This window comes from Perca flavescens, chromosome 8 (genome assembly GCF_004354835.1).
Source record: "Perca flavescens isolate YP-PL-M2 chromosome 8, PFLA_1.0, whole genome shotgun sequence".
Lineage (NCBI taxonomy): Eukaryota > Metazoa > Chordata > Actinopteri > Perciformes > Percidae > Perca > Perca flavescens.
Genome location: NC_041338.1, coordinates 10,440,811 through 10,460,963, shown reverse-complemented (window position 1 = coordinate 10,460,963; position 20,153 = coordinate 10,440,811). Strand labels below are relative to the sequence as shown.

At 41.3% G+C, this 20,153-nt stretch overlaps 2 protein-coding genes across 5 annotated transcripts in view; one reads left to right on the top strand and one right to left on the bottom strand.

Annotated features, from left to right (window-relative positions):
* The window catches only part of LOC114560772 (perforin-1-like), a 34,552-nt gene extending 20,519 nt beyond the window's left edge, over window positions 1-14,033 (top strand). For 2 of the 4 annotated variants that reach the window (XM_028586390.1, XM_028586389.1), the window contains exon 2: window positions 13,404-14,033. In XM_028586390.1, coding sequence (XP_028442191.1) covers window positions 13,418-13,804 — 387 coding nt within the window. In that variant the 5' untranslated portion in view covers window positions 13,404-13,417 and the 3' untranslated portion in view covers window positions 13,805-14,033. Of the gene's footprint in view, window positions 1-7,917; window positions 8,006-12,364; window positions 12,424-13,403 lie in introns of those variants that run through there. The other 2 variants (XM_028586391.1, XM_028586392.1) reach the window with 2 other exon arrangements.
* Window positions 14,034-16,543: 2,510 nt separating this feature from the next.
* Window positions 16,544-20,153, bottom strand: part of slc12a3 (solute carrier family 12 member 3) — a 37,699-nt gene continuing 34,089 nt past the window's right edge. The window contains exons 22-25 of the mRNA XM_028584315.1: window positions 19,660-19,746; window positions 17,604-17,742; window positions 17,390-17,457; window positions 16,544-17,153 (exon numbers count right to left, since the gene is read on the bottom strand). Coding sequence (XP_028440116.1) covers window positions 17,012-17,153; window positions 17,390-17,457; window positions 17,604-17,742; window positions 19,660-19,746 — 436 coding nt within the window. The 3' untranslated portion in view covers window positions 16,544-17,011. The remainder of the gene's footprint in view (window positions 17,154-17,389; window positions 17,458-17,603; window positions 17,743-19,659; window positions 19,747-20,153) is intronic.

The window sequence follows — 20,153 nt, the reverse complement described above, 5'->3', positions numbered from 1 at the left end:
GTATTTCTCTGCTACTGCATGCTCTGGCCTTGGTCTCTCGGACCCATACGTTATTCAATGGTGTTTTCTCTACTACCTTGGCCCTGGCCTTGGATCTCTCGGACTTTATTTCGTTATTCAATGGTATTTCTCTACTATTTCAAGTTTTGGCCTTTGGGTCTCCTGTGACCCAGTACTTTATTCAATGGTATTTCTCTACTACTCTGGATGGCTCTGGCCATGGGTCTCTGTTATACGTTATTCAATGGTATTTCTTTCTCTACTACGGACCTGGCCTTCGGGTCTCGGGGACCCTGCCCAGTGTTCAATGGTATTACTCTGCTACCGCAGCTCTGGCTTTTTGGGTCTTGGACATGGAGGAGTCGTTATTCAATGGTATTTCTCTACTACCGTGGCCTCTGGCCTTTGGGTCTCGGGGACCCAAACGTTATTCAATGGTATTCTCTCTACTACCTTTGGCCTCTGGCCTTGGGGGAAATGGGACCCATAAGTTATTCAATGGTATTTCTCTACTACTGTGGCTCTGGCCTTTGGGTCTCTCGGACCCACATGTTATTCAATGGTTTTTCTCTACTACCTTGGCCCTGGCCTTTGGGTCTGACTGGACCCTGGCCAGTGTTCAATGGTATTTTTCTCTACTACCTGTTTGGCCCTGGCCTTTGGTCTCTGACTTTGGGACCAAACCCAGTATTCAATGGTATTTCTCTGCTACCACTGGCCCTGGCCTTTGGGTCTCGGGGACCCATACGTTATTCAATGGTATTTCTCTACTGCCGCAGCTCTGGCCTTCGAGTCTCACAGACCCATACGTTATTCAATGGTATTTCTCTACTACTATGGCTCTGGCCTTGGGTCTCTCTTTGGACCCACACGTTTTTCAATGGTATTTCTCTACTACCCTGCCTGGCTATACCAGGTTGAAATCGACCTCATTTATTCAATGGTATTTCTCTACTACCCTGGCCTTCGGGTCTCGGGGACCCAAAAGGTATTCAATGGTATTTCTCTACTACCGCAGCTCTGGCCTTTGGGTCTCTGTGACCTGCACGTTATTCTATGGTATTTCTCCAATACCGCGGCCCTGGCCTTCGGGTCTCGGGGACCCTGGCCAGTGTTCAATGGTATTTCTCTGCTATCTTAGCCCTGGCCTTCGGGTCTCGGGGACCCAAACGTTATTCAATGGTATTTCTCTACTTCTGCCCTGGCCTTTGGGTATAAGGGACCCATAAGTTATTCAATAAAGCTTTTCTCTGCTACCGCTCTGGCTCTGGGCCTTTGGGTCTCTTGGACGTTATAACCCTGGCCTTAATTATTCAATGGTATTTCTCTCTACTACCTGACCCTGGCCTTTGGGTCTCGGGGCCCCATAAGGTATTCAATGATATTTCTCTACTGCCGCAGGCCTGGCCTTCGGGTCTCAGGGACCCATAAGGTATTCAATGGTATTTCTCTTCTGCCGCAGCTCTGGCCTTCGGGTCTCTGTGACCCGCATGTTATTCTATGGTATTTCTCCACTACCGTGGCCTCTGGCTATTTTGGGTCTCGGGGACCCTGGCCAGTGTTCAATGGTATTTTTCTCTGCTTCTCATGACCCTGGCCTTCGGGTCTCAGGGACCCATACGGTATTCCATGGTATTTTTCTACTGCCGCAGCTCTGGCCTTCGGGTCTCACAGACCCATACGTTATTCAATGGTATTTCTCTACTACCGCGGCCCTGGCCTTCGGATCTCTGTGACCCACACGTTATTCTATGGTATTTCTCTACTAACGCAGTTCTGGCCTTTGGGTCCCTATGACCCATACGTTATTCCATGGTATATCTCTACGGCCGCGGCTCTGGCCTCTATTTTTGGTCTCTCTGACCCACCCGTTATTCAATGGTATTTCTCTACTACTGGTATTTACTGACCTCTGGCCTTTGGGTCTCTGGGACCCTGGCCAGTGTTCAATGGTATTTTCTCTACCTCGCTCTGGCCCTGGCCTTCGGGTCTCGGGGACCCTGGCCAGTGTTCAATGGTATTTCTCTGCTACCGCGGCCCTGGCCTCTGGGTCTCGGGGACCCATACGTTCTTCAATGGTATTTCTCTACTACCGCGGCTCTGGCCTTCGGGTCTCTCGGACCCATACGTTATTCAATGGTATTTCTCTAGGAAATGGCCCTGGCCTATGGGTCTCTGTGACCCGCACGTTATTCTATGGTATTTCTCTCTACTGAACATGATTCTGTTCTGGCCTTTGGGTCTCAGGGACCCATACATTATTCAATGGTATTTCTCTACTGCCCTCGGCTCTGGCTTTGGGGTCTCTGGGACCCAGAACGTTATTCTATAGTATTTCTCCACTTTTAGTGATGGAAACTTCTGGCCCTGGCCTTCGGGTCTCGGGGACCCTGGCCAGTGTTCAATGGTATTTCTCTGCTATCGTGGTCCTGGCCTTCGGGTCTCGGGGACCCTGGCCAGTGTTCAATGGTATTTCTCTGCTACCGCAGCTCTGGCCTTCGGGTCTCTGTGACCGGTACGTTATTCGATGGTATTTCTCTCTACTACTGGCCCTGGCCTTTGGGTCTTGGACCCCATCGTTATTCAATGATCTTTTCTCTACTTGTCGTTATTCTGTATTTCTCTATGGAAATGGCTCTGGCCTTCGGGTCTCAGGGACCCATACGTTATTCAATGGTATTTCTCTACTGCCGGAAGCTCTGGCCTTGGTCTCAATGACCCATCATGTTATTCTATGGTATTTCTCCAATACCGTGGCCCTGGCCTTCGGGTCTCGGGGACCCTGGCCAGTGTTCAATGGTATTTCTCTGCTATCGCGGCCCTGGCCTTCGGGTCTCAGGGACCCATACGGTATTCCATGGTATTTTTCTACACTGGCTAGCTCTGGCCTTCGGGTCTCACAGACCCATACGTTATTCAATGGTATTTCTCTACTACCGCGGCCCTGGCCTTCGGCTCTCTGTTACCCACACGTTATTCTATGGTATTTCTCTACTAACGCAGTTCTGGCCTTTGGGTCCCGGTGACCCATACATTATTCCATGGTATATCTCTACGGCCGCAGCTCAGGCCTACGGGTCTCTGTGACCCACACGTTATTCTATGGTATTTCTCCAATACCGCGGCCCTGGCCTTCGGGTCTCGGGGACCCTGGCCAGTGTTCAATGGTATTTCTCTGCTATCGCGGCCCTGGCCTTCGGGTCTCGGGGACCCTGGCCAGTGTTCAATGGTATTTCTCTGCTATCGCGGCCCTGGCCTTCGGGTCTCGGGGACCCATACGTTATTCAATGGTATTTCTCTACTGCCGCAGCTCTGGCCTTCGGGTCTCAGAGACCCATACGTTATTCAATGGTATTTCTCTACTACCGCAGCCCTGGCCTTCGGGTCTCGGGGACCCATAAGGTATTCAATGGTATTTCTCTACTGCCGCAGCTCTGGCCTTCGGGTCTCTGTGACCCGCACGTTATTCTATGGTATTTCTCCAATACCGCGGCCCTGGCCTTCGGGTCTCGGGGACCCTGGCCAGTGTTCAATGGTATTTCTCTGCTATCGCAGCCCTGGCCTTCGGGTCTCGGGGACCCATACGTTATTCCATGGTATTTCTCTACTACCGCAGCTCTGGCCTTTGGGTCTCAGAGACCCATACGTTATTCAATGGTATTTCTCTACTACCGCGGCCCTGGCCTTCGGATCTCTGTGACCCACACGTTATTCTATGGTATTTCTCTACTGCTGCAGCTCTGGCCTTCGGGCCTCAGAGACCCATACGTTATTCAATGGTATTTCTCTACTACCGCGGCCCTGGCCTTCGGATCTCTGTGACCCACACGTTATTCTATGGTATTTCTCTACTACCGCAGTTCTGGCCTTTGGGTCCCTGTGACCCATACGTTCTTCCATGGTATTTCTCTACGGCCGCGGCTCTGGCCTATGGGTCTCTGTGACCCGCACGTTATTCTATGGTATTTCTCCAATACCGCGGCCCTGGCCTTTGGGTCTCGGGGACCCTGGCCAGTGTTCAATGGTATTTCTCTGCTACCGCAGCTCTGGCCTTCGGGTCTCTGTGACCGGTACGTTATTCAATGGTATTTCTCTACTACCGCGGCCCTGGCCTTCGGGTCTCGGGGACCCTGGCCAGTGTTCAATGGTATTTCTCTACTACCGCGGCCCTGACCTTCGGGTCTCGGGGACCCATAAGGTATTCAATGGCATTTCTCTACTGCCGCAGCTCTGGCCTTCGGGTCTCTCGGACCCATACGTTATTCAATGGTATTTCTCTACTACCGCGGCCCTGGCCTTCGGGTCTCGGGGACCCTGGCCAGTGTTCAATGGTATTTCTCTGCTATCGCGGCCCTGGCCTTCGGGTCTCGGGGACCCATACGTTATTCCATGGTATGTCTCTACTGCCGCAGCCTTGGCCTTCGGGTCTCTGTGACCCATACGGTATTCCATGGTATTTCTCTACTGCCGCAGCTCTGGCCTTCGGGTCTCAGAGACCCATACGTTATTCAATGGTATTTCTCCAATACCGCGGCCCTGGCCTTCGGGTCTCGGGGACCCATAAGGTATTCAATTGTATTTCTCTACTACAAAACAAAGAGGGCGAACAGGACGAGCAAGACACACAGGACAGGACAATTCAAAAGCCAAATATTAAATGAAAATTAAAAGCCAATGATAAATTGAAATTCAAAAGCCAAATATTAAATTCAAAAGCCAAAGCCAAATGGAAAATTTAAAAAATAATAATATTTTTAATTTGATCTCGCTTTGTTTTCTCTTTGGACTTTCAATTTCTCTTTGGACTTTCAATTTGAATTATGAATAAATATTTCCTCCATAGAGAAAAGCATTCCCTCAGTTCCCCAAAATGAAGTTCGAAACCTCAAGGAAAGCCATGGAAGAAGTGAGGAGAGATATGGCTCTCAAAGTCCTTGAGGCATCAAGTATACAATACAGTATCTACAACATATTTTAACTTAAAGGCACTCCACATATATTCAGATTAAATGTGTCATGCAAATACACTTTCTTTCAGTCTTTGATGAGGAAACATAGGTTTTTTTTTTATTACAGGAAGGTCTGAAGCAAAAATATAACTTTCAAAACTCCATTGGGTAAGTTAACATAATCAAATGGTCAATGAAAAACAGTGACAAAATGCTGAATGAAACAATGCTTTGTCCTTTCTGTCAATTCTGCTGATGCCCATGGTGGAAGGTATAGAGCAAAAATCAGTTTTCTGCAATCTGGAAGAAGGGTGTTATTTAAACATTTTAAATGAAATACAGGGTTGCTTAGCAGTCTTGAAAAGTATGGAATTTGATTTTAGCATTTTACAGGCCTGGAAAAGTATGGAAAAATATTGTGAAGGTTTGGAAAATGTTTGTGATCACTCAACGTTTCCCACACCTCCATATTCTACTTTGCTCCGCCATAGTTTCATCACACACCAAAATTTGTTTTACACTACTAACGACCTACAACAAGGCTACTTTCTTCGCATTGTGTTCTACTACTGATTTGATGTTGTTAGTTGATTTCGATATTGATCTTAATGATGACCAGCTTGATACATTTCTAACTGGAATGCTTTAGATTAGGCCTACCTTCAGGGGCGTAGCACCAGACCCTGGGCCCTATGCATAGGCAGTCCTGATGGGCCCCCATGTTCCTCACCCCCCCAAAAAAAAATAAATAAAAATAAAATAATCAGGCCTCTGTACACATGACTCTGTAGGCCTAGATGTTTATAGGGTATTATATATATACCCTATAACTATAAACTGTAATGCTTAGAGTAGCCTGATAACACACATTTCAAACCTCCTTTCTCAACATTCTCTAGCCTACTTTACTGTGGTTACTCCTACATTTTGTTTGTACCTTTACTTGCCAACCTGCATACTATGGTGTCTCTCTGATCATCTTTTAATTTATTTGGCCATAGTCCTGGATCCTCTGGCAAAAACTGGTCTGCACTGCTCTGCCTACTTTCCAGTTCCTCATCTCTCATTTCCACACTGTGCAACACTCATGCTCCCTGCTGTCTTCGCTCCCATCATCCTCAATCACATCTTCTCTATCTTCTTTCTCTATGAAGGATACATTTGATATTAACCTCTTATCCTAATTGTAACCTAATATAATAAAACACACTAAGATGTTAGTGTTACTTAACACCTTTCAGTCAAAATGGCTAAACATGGTTTGCTTTAATTTTGATATAAGCTCACCTTCAAAGAGGAAGATGAGGGGTCTGCAACTCCACTCACTGGTGTGACACTTTCTGAAACCGAGGGCCACGTGTTTCACAATGTTTCTACTAAATCTGACATAACTATATTGTTGACATGATATGTATCTACCGATGAGCTGCCAAGCCTGACAATGATTAGCCTATTATTGCTAATTATATACATTATAGCATATTAATTTAAAATTAAACATGTTTTAAATTAGGCTATTACAATGGTGTGTTGTATGCAAACAGTATTGTTATTGTAGTTTATTTATTTAGCCTTTAGCTCAAATTACATGCATAACCAAATTCTCATTTAAAGTGTATGTTCTGCTCTTTCAATGGGTTGTCTCAGTCCATTTTTAGCACTAACGGTCGCGGAGATATTCAAGCAGTTTAGCACCATGGATTTCGTTTTTTGTGCTCACCTCTCTTTGAAAATAAGTCAGTTACCAATTGTTTCCCCTCATTTTATTTTCTCTCCTTCTACTGTCTTTCCTTTCTTATTTGGTAGCCTGATTTGGCTTTCTTTGAGAAAGACATTTCTACAGCAGAAGTTTCTCCTCCAGACGCTCAGCTGAACTAGCTAACATAAACAAAATGCGTGCAGATGGACTAAACCATTTGGCGCATTAGCAAGGGGTGGGTGAGACCTTATTTAGTCTTTTTTGTATACAAAATTTAGTCAGTCAATCAACTAAGTTATTCAGCCAATACACTAACTTTTATTTAAATTTTAAATTGAAATAGGAAATGAAAATATCCAGGTAAAATAAAATATATTCCAGACTTTTCAAAGGCCCTCTCTCCCCTTGGGCCCTGGTAATCAGTATTGGTTTTACCCCCAGTCCGACGCCCCTGCCTACCTTATGGGTCCTTAACAGTTGGATGTTTACATATACAAAAAATGTGCGTTGATGTCCACTACGTTAAAAATAATTGAGTATGGAAACAGTATGGAATTTTGAAATGAGAAATGTGTAGGAACCTTGGAAATATAGGTGCAACAAAATACCATTAATTAATTAAATAACCAAAAATTACCCATATACCAGAAAGGTTCTGCATTGGTCTGTGGTGTTTGATTTATAGTGAGGTGTGTCATATTAGTACCACATTGCAGAACAGGTCTGCATTGGTCTGGGGTGTTTGCGTCCCATAACTTGGATACTATTGAGCAAAACGCCATTTTCCATAGGAAATGAATGGGATTGCAGAACAGCTCTGCATTGGTCTGGGGTCTTTGCGTCCCTCTAGAATGGGTTCCTGACTGAGTATCACATGGTAGAGCGTGCGCCCATATATAGAGGTTGTCGCCTTGACGCAGCGGCTGCAGGTTCGACTGTGACCTGTGGCCCTTTGCTGCATGTCATGCCCCCTCTCTCACCCTTTTCACATCTTCAGCTGTCCTATACAAATAAAGGCCTAAAAATGCCCAAAAAATAATCTTAAAAAAATGTCTGGAATATTTGTGTCTTTGCCCTTTGAGGCTGTGAGGATTGTGTAAAAAAAAAAGAAATCTTATTTGATTATTGTAGTGCTATAGTGCTTTCAAAAGATATTGAATAAGGTGATCAAGTGAGCAAACAAACCAAACCAAAAGCTTAAAATTCTAGTTCTGTTACATTATGTAATGCTGAGAATGTAGCAGGTTGTGTTTCAGTGTATTGTGGGAGGGTTAGATTAAGCTGATTCGAGGTTGATGGCCTTTATAAACAGGGAACAGCGCACAGCGTGGTGAGAGACAAGTTATCAAGACTACAGGTAAGACTTTTAAATTACAGTTACTGTAATTTTGCTTAGCATTTGTGTTCTCCTTTTTAACTTCTTCAAACTAATCTGTGCCCGTAGGCCATTTTTTCTCTGCATGTTTGGCAAGAGTTTTTTTTTTTTAAGTTTCTAAAACTGGCATATTTGCTCAATGTGTTGCTAATGTTTGATGTTTTGTTTGTTGTATTGTATTGTGATAGCACATGGCAGGCAGTCAAAGCTTTAATTGCATTGCAAAGATTTGTAATCATCTGTATACCAGGTACTCCCTGTAAACTTCTTTGCCTGATGGCATTTTTAATAGGCTGTCCTGTTGTAGTTGAAATGTGATTATAAAACTCAATGGAACAGACACTATATAGGGCTCCTATAGGAAAAATGTGAAAACAGTTTGATGGGGAAAAGGCACATGAAGATCATTTGCAATGGTGGGAACATAATAAAAAGAAAAAAATACCAAGCTTTCCTTGAATTGAAAAATAAGTGAAATGTTATAAACAAAATGGGGAATATATATACCACATTCTCCATATTTATTCTCACCGCATTAATAACATTTAAATCACAAAATCTTTTTTGCTACATAAAATATTTTTATTATTAATTAATTATTGTTTTATGTCATTAAACTACAGGTATCCTCTATTCTTAACCTAAATTTGCTAATGTTTCTGTCTTCTTATGTTTATATTTTGTTATGTTAATGGTTAGTCTCTAATACTTGATGATTCCTACTTTAGGGAAAACCTCTGGTATCCAATATATCACATTTGTTTCTGATTTTTGTTTAAGCCATAGCCTCCTTTTGATTATTTAAATTAAATTAAATCCTATGGGATTATTTTCTTTTTCTGTCCTTAAAATGAAATGCTACTTTCATAGCAAATATTATCGTGAATTTAAATGTATGTGGGGACTGAGAGAGTATGAAGGTCTGTTTAAAAAAAAAAAGATTTATGATGATAACTTCACAGTTGCAAAAATGATGAAATAAACCCCATCAAACTCAAGCAAAGGTACATTCTCTCTCAATCTCAGTTTACAGATATGCAGACTGAGAGCATGAACACTTTACATTTTTAGAATTAGGACTTACAAAATAATGCTTTCTAAGAGGCATTGATTGGTAAATTCTGCATAAGCTAACTGGTACAATAACGGACATTGAAATGGACAGAGGGTCTGAAACAAATAGGTCAAGTTGAAGGAAGTGTACATACAATAAATATCCATGTTTGGAATGATTAGAGATAACAAAGTGAATGGAATAACAGTCCAAACAAATACAGCTGTCATCAGACTACATTTTCACACTTTTTTTCCTTTGAAGATGATAAAACTTATCTCTGGCTGCTGGGAACTCAGTAAGTTTACATGTGATGTGTATGATCTGACTGAGCTGCTTTTTTTTTAGGATTTCTTTTAGGAATCATGGCAACATGGCTTTTCTACATTTTGCCATGTTGCACTATCCTATTTGTAGTGTCTTCGTAGTTGGTCTAGATACATTTTTTTTACTGTTACCAGTGGCGGATGCAGAACCTCACAGATGGGTGGGCCTGGATTAAGTTGAGGTGGGCCTGAATCTAGGCAGTTGTCCCAAATCATCCACATAGTTCCCGAATCCAGGAAATTATACTGGAACAGCAGTCTTGAGTTTCCTGATGAAACATTAAAAACTGTTCACAGGGCTTAAAGGAGAAAAAGGGAATTAATTATAGATGGGTTATCATTTTCGTTGTTCAAGATACTGCTCGTTCAACTTCCAATTATGATTAACTATCTCATATTTTTGACTAGGCTACATAAGTCAAAAATCAACAATCAACTATTTACTATTTTCAACATACTAGGTCATAGTTTTGACCTTCAGCAAAACATTTTTTATATCTCATGTATTGTTTTCTTGTCCCTGTAGAAATGTGTTTCTTTATGTTGAACATTGGATGCATTTGAGCAGTAAAATAAAGTAAAGTGCTCTGACATTAGCGAATTTGCGTTTCTAGGAAGGCGAAGGAATGTCCCGCCCTTATCCACCTCTGATTGGCTGGTAGCCGCTGCCTTTTTTTGTTGGATTGGTTAGGTTTAGGCATTAGGAAGGCGATTGGTTAATGTTAGGGTGAGAATACGAGAGTAAGCCAATCAGAGGCAAGGTAGGGCGGGACATGGCTTCGCCCGCCTAGGAAACATAAATTTGCCTCCGTTTGTGCGTCTTCTTCTGGACTGGTTTAAAGGGGTGAAAGAATGATTATATAGGGTAGTTCACACTGTTCCTTAAGGTCTCCTAATGGGGTATGTAACATTAGTTGGGCTGAAAATGGCCTGGTTGATATTTTATTGGCCCTTATGCATCCCTGTGTTTTGGCCCTATTTGTAACAAGAGCTTTTCTTCCAAATATGGTATGGTCATGAATATTTAGATGAGCTGCGCGCTGCGTGGTTGACCCTTATCCCCGTATACACGTAGAGACGCGCGCTGATTGGTTGAGCGAATCGCCATACACACGCATTAGAGGTCGCGTGCTGATTGGTTGAGCGAATTCCCAATACACACACATTAGAGACGCAACAGAATCTCATATTCCAGACACTGCAATGTTTCCTTACCAAATTCACTTCTGAGACTTTTTTATACGAGAAATCAACAATATAAAGCTCAAATATGGGCCGTTTTACGAAAATGGATGGCTAATTGCAAATTTGGTAAGTGTGTCGGAGTTCAGCGGCCGGTGCTGCCTGTGTTGCTGCCTCGCCGCCCGGCCTGCCTTCCTCCATAGACCCCGGCCTGCTGTGAGCTCGATTGAGCTCCGGCACGGCTGCTGCAGCCCACAGCACCTCATACCCGCGCAAAGTCACCCTGACAGAGCTCCAGGGCCTGCATCTTCTCTCTTCCTGCTAGTTAAATGGCCCGTGTGTGAGAGCGCGGTCAGCGAGCTTGTTACACCAGCAATCTCTTACCACATGTTACACACATGTCACACCACTTAGCTATACAACATATACTTAAATGTCTTATAAAGCTAACAACGGTGTCCGATTTCAAGTTAATGAATATTTGTGAGCTGTAAGGGTTTCGTTAGCTGCGACTGTCCCTTCAATCCTATGTGTACAGATTGCGGCTAGTTAGCTTCATTTTTGGTCGTAATTCGAGTATATTTACAGTTTCAATTTCGTCACGCCACTTATACAACATCTAACTAAATGTTTTATTAAGCTAACAACGGTGTCCGATTTCAAGTTAATGAATATTTGTGAGCTGTAAGGGTTTTGTTAGCTGCGACTGTCCCTTCAATCCTATGTGTACAGATTGCGGCTAGTTAGCTTCATTTTTGGTCGTAATTCGAGAATATTTACAGTTTGAATTTCGTCACGCCACATATACAACATCTAACTAAATGTCTTATAAAGCTAACAATGGTGTCCGATTTCAAGTTAATGAATTTTTGTGAATTCCAGAGGAATTCTAAGATGAGGCTAGCTAGCTCTCATTGATAGAGCTCCATCCAGCCGCAGGCTCTATCAATGAGACTCACGGACAAGCGGCGTTTATTTCCCCAATCGTTTGTTTAAATAACTCAACACATTATAATTACACACATTAAAAGAGTAACTGGAACCTGTGGTAAGAGAATGCTGACGTAACAAGCTCGCTGACCGCACTTTCACTCACATACACTGGGCTAGCAGGAAGAGGAGAATTGCAGGCCCTGGAGCTCTGTCAGAGCAGCGGCGTTTCGTAGTTCATTAGCCCAAAACGGTGACTTTGCGCGGGTATGAAGTGCCGTGGGCTGCCAGATGTAACAGAGCTCAATCGAGCTCACAGCAGGCCGGGGTCTGTGAAGGGAGGCAGGCCAGGCGGCGAGGCAGCAACACAGGCAGCACTGGCCTCTGAAGTCCGACACACAGTCCGACAAAATTTGCAATTATACATCAATTTTCGTAAAACGGCCCATATTTGACCTCTACATAGTTGATTTCTCACATAAAAAAGTCTCAGAAGTGAATTTAATGGTAAAATAGCATATGAGCAATGTATACAATTTCTGAGATCTGCACGACCTAGATTCAGAAGACTAACTGATCTCAGGTCAGTTGTGTAGCCTATGCAAATGTTGGGGCGTGACAAACACAGACTTGAGGAGGAGCCGCAATAGTTGACGTCAACTATGGGGCTTGTTGAGATTCGCCCCTTTTCAGAGGCAGTTTCAAATAGTGAGATTTGCAGAGAAAAGAGGTGTCAATGGGATTTAGAGGTTCTATGCATGTCCTAGTTACCCACTAAACTGTCATTATTCAACTATGACAAGTTAAAATCAGTTTTGCATTCTATCACCCCTTTTAAACCGACAGAAAGTTGCCGGAGCTTGTTCTTCTGACCTGCGGGGAGAAACACAGTCTTCACCTGGCACACAGTGAGAGTTTACACACCCAGCTGCAGACATTCATTCACAGTAGGCCTACTATGTCCACTTTCTGTGTGCAGAGGCTCAGCAAAAATGAGTGAGTGAGTGTAACTTGTTTAGCCATACTAAAGCAAAATCAAGATACCATAACACTTCTAGCGAACGTTACCGTTGTTCGTGCCAGATTGCTACATTGATGTTGCATTGACCAATGAAAACACCAACACACTTAACTTTTTAAATAGTTATCAGGCTTACTTATAATGTTACTCTTTTTTTAACATGTTATAGATAAAATACAACACATACAGTACTAATATCCATGTTTAACTTTACAGAGTATTATTTTTTTTGTGGGAATTTGTGATTGGGTGGGCTGCGCCTTGTGATTTTATATAGGCCTACTGTATGTGTTTTTCAATCTGTTTCATATGAGGGTTGATATTAGATGTTATACTGGCCTATTTCTTTGCACATTTCCTTATTTTGACCAACATATTAAAATAAGTTTGAGTGTTGTCTGTCTCCCAGAGGTTCCAAACTATTAAATCTCTCATGAAGATGGTAATATCCTGTGTGACATTGAGAGTGTATTGTTGACAGAGAAGTTTTATCTATTCTTTCCTACAATCCCACCACTGTCTCAGAGATTTTAAATCTTGTTTTCTGCTCCGAGTCTGGAAGACAACATAAAAACATAAAAATACCCTAAAATTAGCATTACACTGGTAAAAAGTTCTTATAGAAGAGGATGTAAGGTGTACCAACTAAGATATCAAACTGCCAATTATTGACTGAAAAAGTGGAATCTGATAGATTAGAAAACCAGTCTGGGATTTGGCTTTCAATGCCAATTTCTTTCTAAAAACTGCCCACTGTGGAGTAAATTACTGCAGTATTGTGTCTCAAAAGACCCTCACAAGACACATGATTCATTGCTGTGTAAATCCATGTCCCCAGATTAAAATGTTGCTGTTCCTCCCTCACAGCCTCCTGTGAAGCCATGGCCTCCAGTTGTCCCCTCCTGTTGTTGGTTCTGTGCAGTCTGACTGTGGCTGAAGCCCAGCTAAAGGTGTTTAACATGCGGGCAAGCAATCTTCCCTCCACAATCCTGGGAACCACAGACAGCTATGTCAAGGGTTTCTGCGGCTCCGCCACTCTGGGTAAAACGTCTGTTCGCAACAACAACCCAAACCCCTGGTGGGAAGAGGTGTTCACCCACTTCAAGGCAGAGGAGAATAACATACTGAGGCTTGAGGTTCATGACAGTGATTTTATCTTCGATGACCTGCTGGGAGTCTGCCAGCGTCAGATCAAGCTGGGAACCCATGAGCATGACTGCTTCCTGGAGAAAGGTGGCACGCTCCATTATACCTACACCCTCGGCTGAGACAGTCATTAGGCATGTATAGATGTATCTGACGTTAAGTCTTTAAATGCAGCTTCCAATTCTCTTAGACTGGCTGCGAGGAACATTATCCTCCTAATAGACTAGCTGTGAGTGCTAAGGTTCTTTGTACCAAATCTACGATTCGTCATTTAGGATTAGACCAGAAAAATAGTTACTCAAACTCAAAATGTAATCGCTAAACCTTGTTCTGGTGACTTTATCACACTAAACCATTGGCTATTTTACTCTGTTTCCAAGGTTGTCAATAGCAAATAAACTGTACTGCAACAACCAAATTTGTGTGTTCTCAGTCATTTAGCATAATATTGTGGGTGTGAGACATTAATAATTAGATTACCTATTCTATTTGAAAATAGTTTACTACCTTCTAAGGCTGACAGAGAGCTTAGTTTAAAAAAAATCCACATGAACATTATACAAGTTCTTAGACATTCATGAGAATAGGGAACATTCAATGACAGTCTGGGCATCTGAACACTGGGAATTTTCACAGTGGGCCTCTTGACAAATGTGACAGATGCAACACAAAATATACTTATTTTAAATAAGCCCAGCCTCCGCTTAAATAAAAATAACCATGCTGATTGGCCCAGGCATGGGCGCCAAAGCCCTTATATGAGGGATGAAGCCGCCTGTTGATGAGTTCTGGATAAAACTACCTCAATAGTATCTGATGTGATAGGATGACGACTTCCTACTGACCCGATTGTTTTGTTACTTAATGATGACTTTAAATTACACCTGCTTGGGAGACAGAGGAAGATTTGGCTAACCGGCTCAACCGCAACCAAAAAATGTAAAGCTCAGCGCTGGCTCCCCTCCCACCACTCGCTTTGTATTAAACAGTGGTTGGTGTACTTTCTAGACATAGTTATGCTCGAGCTCTCTACAGGAAGGATTAACAAAGCCGTTTTTAAATTACTAATTATTCATTTGGTGCTATTGCCAGTAAAAAGTGTCGGTTGTGAGCAAGCCTGCTCTGTGACACTGACAGAATAATAAGATGATCCTATTACATATTTGTTAAATACGATCCAGAATCTTTTTACAGCCTGCAATGTAAGAAATGATTCTGTGGTCATGGATTAGGTAAAATATATTCAATATGATTGTTTTTGATTTTGAGGCAAATATTTAATTCAATTTCAAATAATAATGTTTGGAATAAAATCCACCCATTTTAGTTAAATAAAACATAAGCATTATATTTATCTAATCCCAAATAAAGAGAATATTGAGTTAATTCAAATCAATGTAATCAGGCAAATTTTAATTGAAAAGCACTTCCTGTCAACCTAGCTAGCTAGCAGATATAATGTTACCCAGCATGCCGTGTAAATTTGTAGGCTAAATGTAAAATTATTAGTGTTAGAAATTGTTAGTCACAAATAGTAGTGTGCTATGGTGTTTTATCCTGTTAAAGAGAGTAAGTTGTGGGTTATTAATTGTCGTTATAAATTTACAACCATGAGTGAGAAGGGTACGAAGTTAACACGGCTCCCGTTCTGAAGTCACTCGGCCGTAGCGTTCTCTGCAGCAATGCAGTATTACGGTATATGAAAAATTAATATCATAAGGAAATTAATACCGGTATACTGCCCAGCACTACTACAATGAGTCCAAAGCACAAAAGTGAATTGTTAATAAAATTCTTATTTGAGTATTTGTTAAGTTTCTGGGCCATAGACTAGTTATTCCTAAAAAAGAATATTTAGATTTAATTCATTGCATAGATTAAATTCAAATTGATGTGCAGATTAATGTAGATGATTATTACTCAATTATATATCATTGATATGTAGAATTAAATAAATTTGTATTAGTACTATTTACACATTAGGGAGTTTATCTTTTTCAAATCAACTCAATATTTTTGTTTAGGTTATAATGAAAATAAATTCTGTACTGTTTTCTATTCGAATATACTCATATTAAATGGATAACTATTAAGGGTCTCATTTAATTAATATTTACTCAATACCAAACCATGTGAAATTTAATTAATAATATTGCTTGTAATCTGTTCCCTCATTTGGAATTAAGTAGATATGGTGTATCTTTTCTTACAGTGTGGATGGGGCAGTTCAATAAAAAACTGCATGAATGTCATAAATGAGATGATTCTGGAGATCATCGGGAGATGATCATTCCAGGTATTACTGTATATCACAATTGACCACATAATTTAAATACTAAATCACCGTTTTCATGAGTCGTTGAAATGTAGCTGGTGTGTTATGCAAGCCAAAACCTGTATGAGAGAACAAGCCAGATGGTGTTATGACCAAAAATAATTCTAAGCACTTGTGGTTAATGGCACCTGACAGTACCCCTTTAATAGATTGAATTTACTCATATACTTTACAGCACCAACTTCAATCAGCCAATACAGTCCTCAGCATGAGGCAATGGATAGGAATCAGGCTTTGTTACAGCATTTAACATTGTGAAAATCTGTACATCATGGTAAATTATCTGATTTTTTTCGACAAGCAAACATGGAGAAGCCTTACTAGAAGAAGAGGGTACAGTGATGTGGTTATCAAGCATGTACTTCACTTTAAAATTTTATTTTGCTTCTCTTCAGAGACTTGATAGAATTTTGGTGTTGCGTTGCGTGAATGTTTATTTGTTGAGCAGGTGGCAGCCTTGACCGGTGTATGAATGTGTGTGAATGATGAATGCTTCCTGTATTATGTAAAAGCGCTTTGAGTAGTTGTTAAGACTAGAAAAGTGCTATGTAAATACAGTTCCATTTACATTTACACACACACTCTCTCAAAAATAACTCACTCTTGTGCATCAATTTAAGGAAAGAACATAAAACAGGTTTTGTGGACATAAATGTTGAACATTACAAATCATTTTGATAAACAATTGACTTTACAATTAATAGTTTTAATATGTTTCCTATAGTGATTTACGTTTGCAAGAATACTAAAATGTGTACATCATTAAGATGTTGAATTAAAAGCTTCACAAATAGCTCAGCAAGTTAATATGTTGAATTAAAGGACCAGAACATTGTAATTACAAATTACATACGTTAACTATCATCAATAATCATCAATAGTCATCTATAGTCATCAAGGCATAGATATGTCTGAATCAAAATGATTGATGTCAGGATATTGGTGAATTATAAGCTGTATTTCAGTATCTGTATATTGGTCTTGAGAAGCCATTTCATTGGCAGTAGAAGGTGAGGACATTTTCATGGTTTCCTCTGACCATCAGGACTGGGGGTCTCAAATCGCGTGACAAGGCATCCAGCCACAACAGGTAGAGAGTATTGGGACACACTCCTCTCCTCCCCACCGGCATGGTGCTGTCAGGAGACATACAGAGTCACAGCAAAGAAGGTTTAATAAGGTGAACAGTTTGTGTTTGACTACTTAGAATTAGTTCAAAGCATCCATAAATGATTACTTTTAAAGAGCCATTGACTCAGTGGTGCAGTTAGCATGCCATGTAATTACAAAGCCACTCATTTTACTCTGCATTGTCTACCTTCTAATAAAGTAGCACTATCACGACCTAAAAAAGAAGAATTACTGTACTCACATAATAATCAGAGCAGCGTCTCTGGAGTAATCCTGCAGAACCTCATTTAGACGAATCTGACGGAGAGACTGAATCACACAGAGAAAGTTTACAATTTTAGTCAAGGAACACAGGGAAAAAAAAGTTTGAGTTGTTTCTTCCTCCAAAATGATATATGTACTATATCCAAATGTATGATTCAGGTTGCGTCATTGTGTGTTTCTGTGTGTGATACCTTGGCCTGGTTCCTCTCTAAATCCTGGTCAGTGATCATCCACGGCTCCTCCTGCTGTCTTGGTGGTTCTGAATCAGAGTCCTGTTTGGGACTTGTATCCAGCCTGAAGCGACCCACTATATTCTCAAAATGACGAACACTGAAGCATACAGAGACAAACACGGATCATGATCAGGTAATTGCAGAAAGTAACTATGAATGAATTAATTCCTTTGATTGCTTCTTTTTTTTTTTTATCTGGCAACCTTAATGTTGAGGTTTTCACCACTGTTATTTATAGCAGCACACTGTATGTTGAAGCAACATATGGACAATTCCATGAAAGCTGGTGGGCATATATGCCTTTAGTTTTTTGTTGTTGCTGTAAATCATATTAAGGATCTGATGCATCATTAAACCTATATCACTATAATATCATGACAATTATGAGAAGGATGAAGGAGTCGGGTTAAAATACAATACAGCAACAGGATTTTTGGAAATTCATTTAAGTGATAGCAACGACTAATGGGTTTTTTCCCTTAAATTAAAGCACTCTGAATGCAATAGGGCCCTGTGGCAAAAATTAGCTACTAGTCCCAATTAACCCCCAGGACTCTTATGATGTCAGTTGATATTGTGCTTCAGTGGTGCATATTCCCAAACATATTTTCAATTAAAGTAGCACAAACCAATTAAGACACAGTGGGCCTGATTTACTAACACTGGCGCAGTTTGCGCTGCGTCTGTTTATGCGACTTCGGTAATAGCGCACGCTATGCTTCCATTCCACATTTTGCGTAGTATTTATCAACCCTGACACCCATCAGGCAATCAGCGTCTTTCTCCGCCCACTATACCGTAAATTACGCTGTAGCGAAGCGGTACTTGTGCTATGATATGGCTGAGTGCAGACTGCGATATTCCCACTGCTGATGCTATGACTGTTTGAAATGATCCTGCTGCCAATATTTGTAATGTAGCGAGGAGTTTAACAACTGCTGGAATGGAATGTGAACGCTGAGTGGGTGATTCAATGTCATCTTTGATTTCTTCCAGTAACTCTAATATTGCATGGCTGCTTGATCTGTAACGCTAAATGATGTTGTGTTCACTGACAAAGTGTGATTCTTGTGTTAAAAATATTTTCAGCCTCGCCTATGTCTTCGTCTTGCTCAAATTACTGTTGCCATTTCACCAGCGGCATAAAGGTCTACGAGGAAACTCGATTGCGGCTGGTTCAGACCTGCTTTTAAGAGGCGGAGAATTTCCGCCGCAGAATAGAGACACGCTCTTACTGACAGTCTTTGTAAATACCACGGAATATATAATTAGGTGCACTAATGCGCTTATCCTGCCACCTTTTTGGGTGGAACTCCCACTTTCCCCACGAACCTTCCACGAACGCATATTGAAAGCGCAACTTGTCTCTTCTCGCTCATGTGGCAGACAATCTGCGATTTTACCCAAGTGCGCCCTGTTTGTAAATAGCCCGCATCGGTTACGTCAGTCTTTGCGACCAATTAGCGCCTGGAAACAGGCGCAAACGGCTTGATAAATCTAGCCCAGTGAGCCTGGACATTTGCTTACCCTTTTCTATCTAGCCTTTATTTAATCTTTGATGTTTTTTCCCCTTGTGTCTTGTTTCGGGAGCCTGGAGCTTCTCCGTTCTGGCCATCGTTATGTGTAGAACCAAGCGCTACAGAGATAGTTTTGTAACTGCAGCGATTGTGCTATTGAATACATTTGGGACGAGGGCACTTGTCACGGCTAAACTATGTTCCATTTCTGTCGGCTGTTTTTCATTGAGGTCTGTTTGAGAGTGTTTGTTCTGATGTTTTACAAATTCATCAGGTGGTGATGTATTCTTGACTAATGTTGTGTTGTTAGTTTCCTTGGATTGATGTACCCTGTTTGCACAACAAATCTACCCTTAGTTTCTAATAAAGAAACGTAACCTAACCTAAAGCATTCTGGGCTTTTGCCCAGTTGGTAAACCAATTGCATGATGACAGATTTTGTTCTCATGTTGTTTGTGCTTTATTTTAATCTCATAGACAAGTTTTGGCAGTCTTACTTTTCAGGCTTGGGGTTCTGGTAGATGTCAGTAAGCACTTCAACGTCATGGAAACCAAGACGGAACTTCTTGATCAGTGCCAACACCCTAAAAAGAGAATGTAAGTCTGTAATGTACAATAACGTTTTTAATTTTGTCACAGAATCTCATACTTGTAAACCACAGCAATAGTCATTTATTCATGACTGATATTTTGGCTAAGTGGTGTATTGACACCCTTTGCCCCTACCACTTAGCCCTACCACTCCATTTTGTGCATTTACATGTAAGGATAGTGGTGTCCAGATTGTTGTTGTGATAAGGTTGTAGGGCAAAGTGGTATGGCTATGAGGCCCTCCAAATGGAGGTTTTTCAGAGGCACAAACGTTAGTATTTTCTTTGTTTTTAAAGATTTATAAGTTATAATAACCATCGTATAATGTTGTTTAAATGTATTATACACACAGCTGTCTGGGTCAGACTTAAAGGTGCAGTAGGTAAGACTTATAAAACTA